The 1,522-nt window shown below is 44.5% G+C and overlaps 1 protein-coding gene across 2 annotated transcripts in view; it reads left to right on the top strand.

Moving 5' to 3' along the window:
* LOC104984766 (septin-6-like) overlaps nucleotides 1-1,522 on the top strand; it is a 14,098-nt gene that overhangs the window by 6,980 nt on the left and 5,596 nt on the right. For both annotated transcript variants that reach the window (XR_824785.1, XM_010834686.1), the window contains exon 4: nucleotides 532-535. Coding sequence is in view for 1 of the 2 variants with exons in the window: in XM_010834686.1 (XP_010832988.1) it covers nucleotides 532-535 (4 nt within the window). In the remaining variant the exon portion in view is untranslated. The remainder of the gene's footprint in view (nucleotides 1-531; nucleotides 536-1,522) is intronic.

Here is a 1,522-nt window from a genome sequence, read left to right as displayed (position 1 = left end):
TTGCCTCCAAGGTCCCACTACTGATTCCCCTACTGCTGCCAGATTAATTGGCCTCAACCACAGTTTTGGTCATGTCAGCAACTGCTTCAGCTCTCTAGGCCTTGAAACCCATAAAGAAAGGAGCACTTAATTACTTCCCAAGTCTCTTCCTCTTTTAATCTGCCAAGACTCTCCAGTGTTATTGCCAAAGCCCATGGCAAGAGTATTGACTTCATTTCAGTTTCACTTTTCAAAAGAAAAATATCACCCCGTACTTTTAGGAAGAGAGGGAAGGTGATCCTTTGAATGAATGAAAGGCCAGTAAGCAAAAGCCAGGTGGACACCACTGATCAGCAGAGCTTCTACCAGCAGCCTACCCTGAGTGACTAGCGGAAGCTGGCTGACCCAACAAGTCTGTCATCCACCACCCCTTACTTGGTGACAGGCCCAGATACCTATAGGACACCCAGCCTCCTCCACGGTGTGCTGTGAGGGCTGTAGAACCCTCCATTCCTTCCTGAATCCTCAAAAGATACTGAAATGATGCTTGAGCTGCTCTTACTACTCAGTATAGTTATCACATTCCAGTTTGTTAGTCACCTTCACCCCCAGTGTGTGTGTGCTCAGCCACTCAGTTGTGTCCAACTCTTTTGTGACCCCATGGACTGTAGCCCACCAGGCTCCTCTGTCCACGGGATTCTCCAGGCAAGCATATTGGAGTGATTGTCATTTCCTACTCCAGGGGATCTTCCTGACCCAGGGATCCAACCTGCACTCCACTCCATTATTCTTGCCTAAAAAAATCCCAAGGACAGAAGACGGGCCACAGTCCATGGGGGTGTAAAGAGTCAGATACGACTGAGCATGCATGCACACACACCCTTAATTCCCCTGATCCACTTATCACGGTAACATGCTAGAACATTGTTGCTCTTCTCCTTTGGGTTTCTGACTCTAATCAGGGCTAGTTGAGCCTCCCCTTGATCAAAGCTGAGGTTTCCACATTCATTTCATTTTCTAAAGTTCTTTTCTTTCCTTCCACATCCACGGACAAGTGTTTTCTTTGACCAGCTTCAGCACTGTCAAAGTTTTCTCTGCAATCTCCAATGAGCCTCCCTGGTTGGAGAGGCTAAGAAAAGGCACAGGCCCCTTTCCTATTGAGAGATCTCATTATATGATCATCTAAAGAATGCGTTGACCTTGGGCAAATTCCTTAACTTCTCATACCTTCTGTTTCCTCATAAAATGCAGATAATAACAGAACCTGCCTCATAGGGTTGTTGTGATGATTAAATGAGTTAATACATATAAAATGCTTAGAAAAGCCAGTATCTGGCCTACAATAAGCACTCAATACATGTTCTACATTATAACTGATGTTATTATTTTTCATATGTAGTAACTATGGGCACTCCTTTAAATAAAATGCTTGATAAGACAGAATGCATGGTTCCCTGACCATATTCAGGAGCAGAAATGTGGAGATAAAATGGCAGAAGAGAACCATTCAGAACATGATGCCCTTTGGTGACATTATAGCTGT

Source organism: Bison bison, unplaced genomic scaffold (genome assembly GCF_000754665.1).
Source record: "Bison bison bison isolate TAMUID 2011002044 unplaced genomic scaffold, Bison_UMD1.0 scf7180017845439, whole genome shotgun sequence".
NCBI lineage: Eukaryota > Metazoa > Chordata > Mammalia > Artiodactyla > Bovidae > Bison > Bison bison.
Note: the sequence above shows the minus strand (reverse complement) of the source record. Positions and strands in the feature narration are given on the sequence as shown.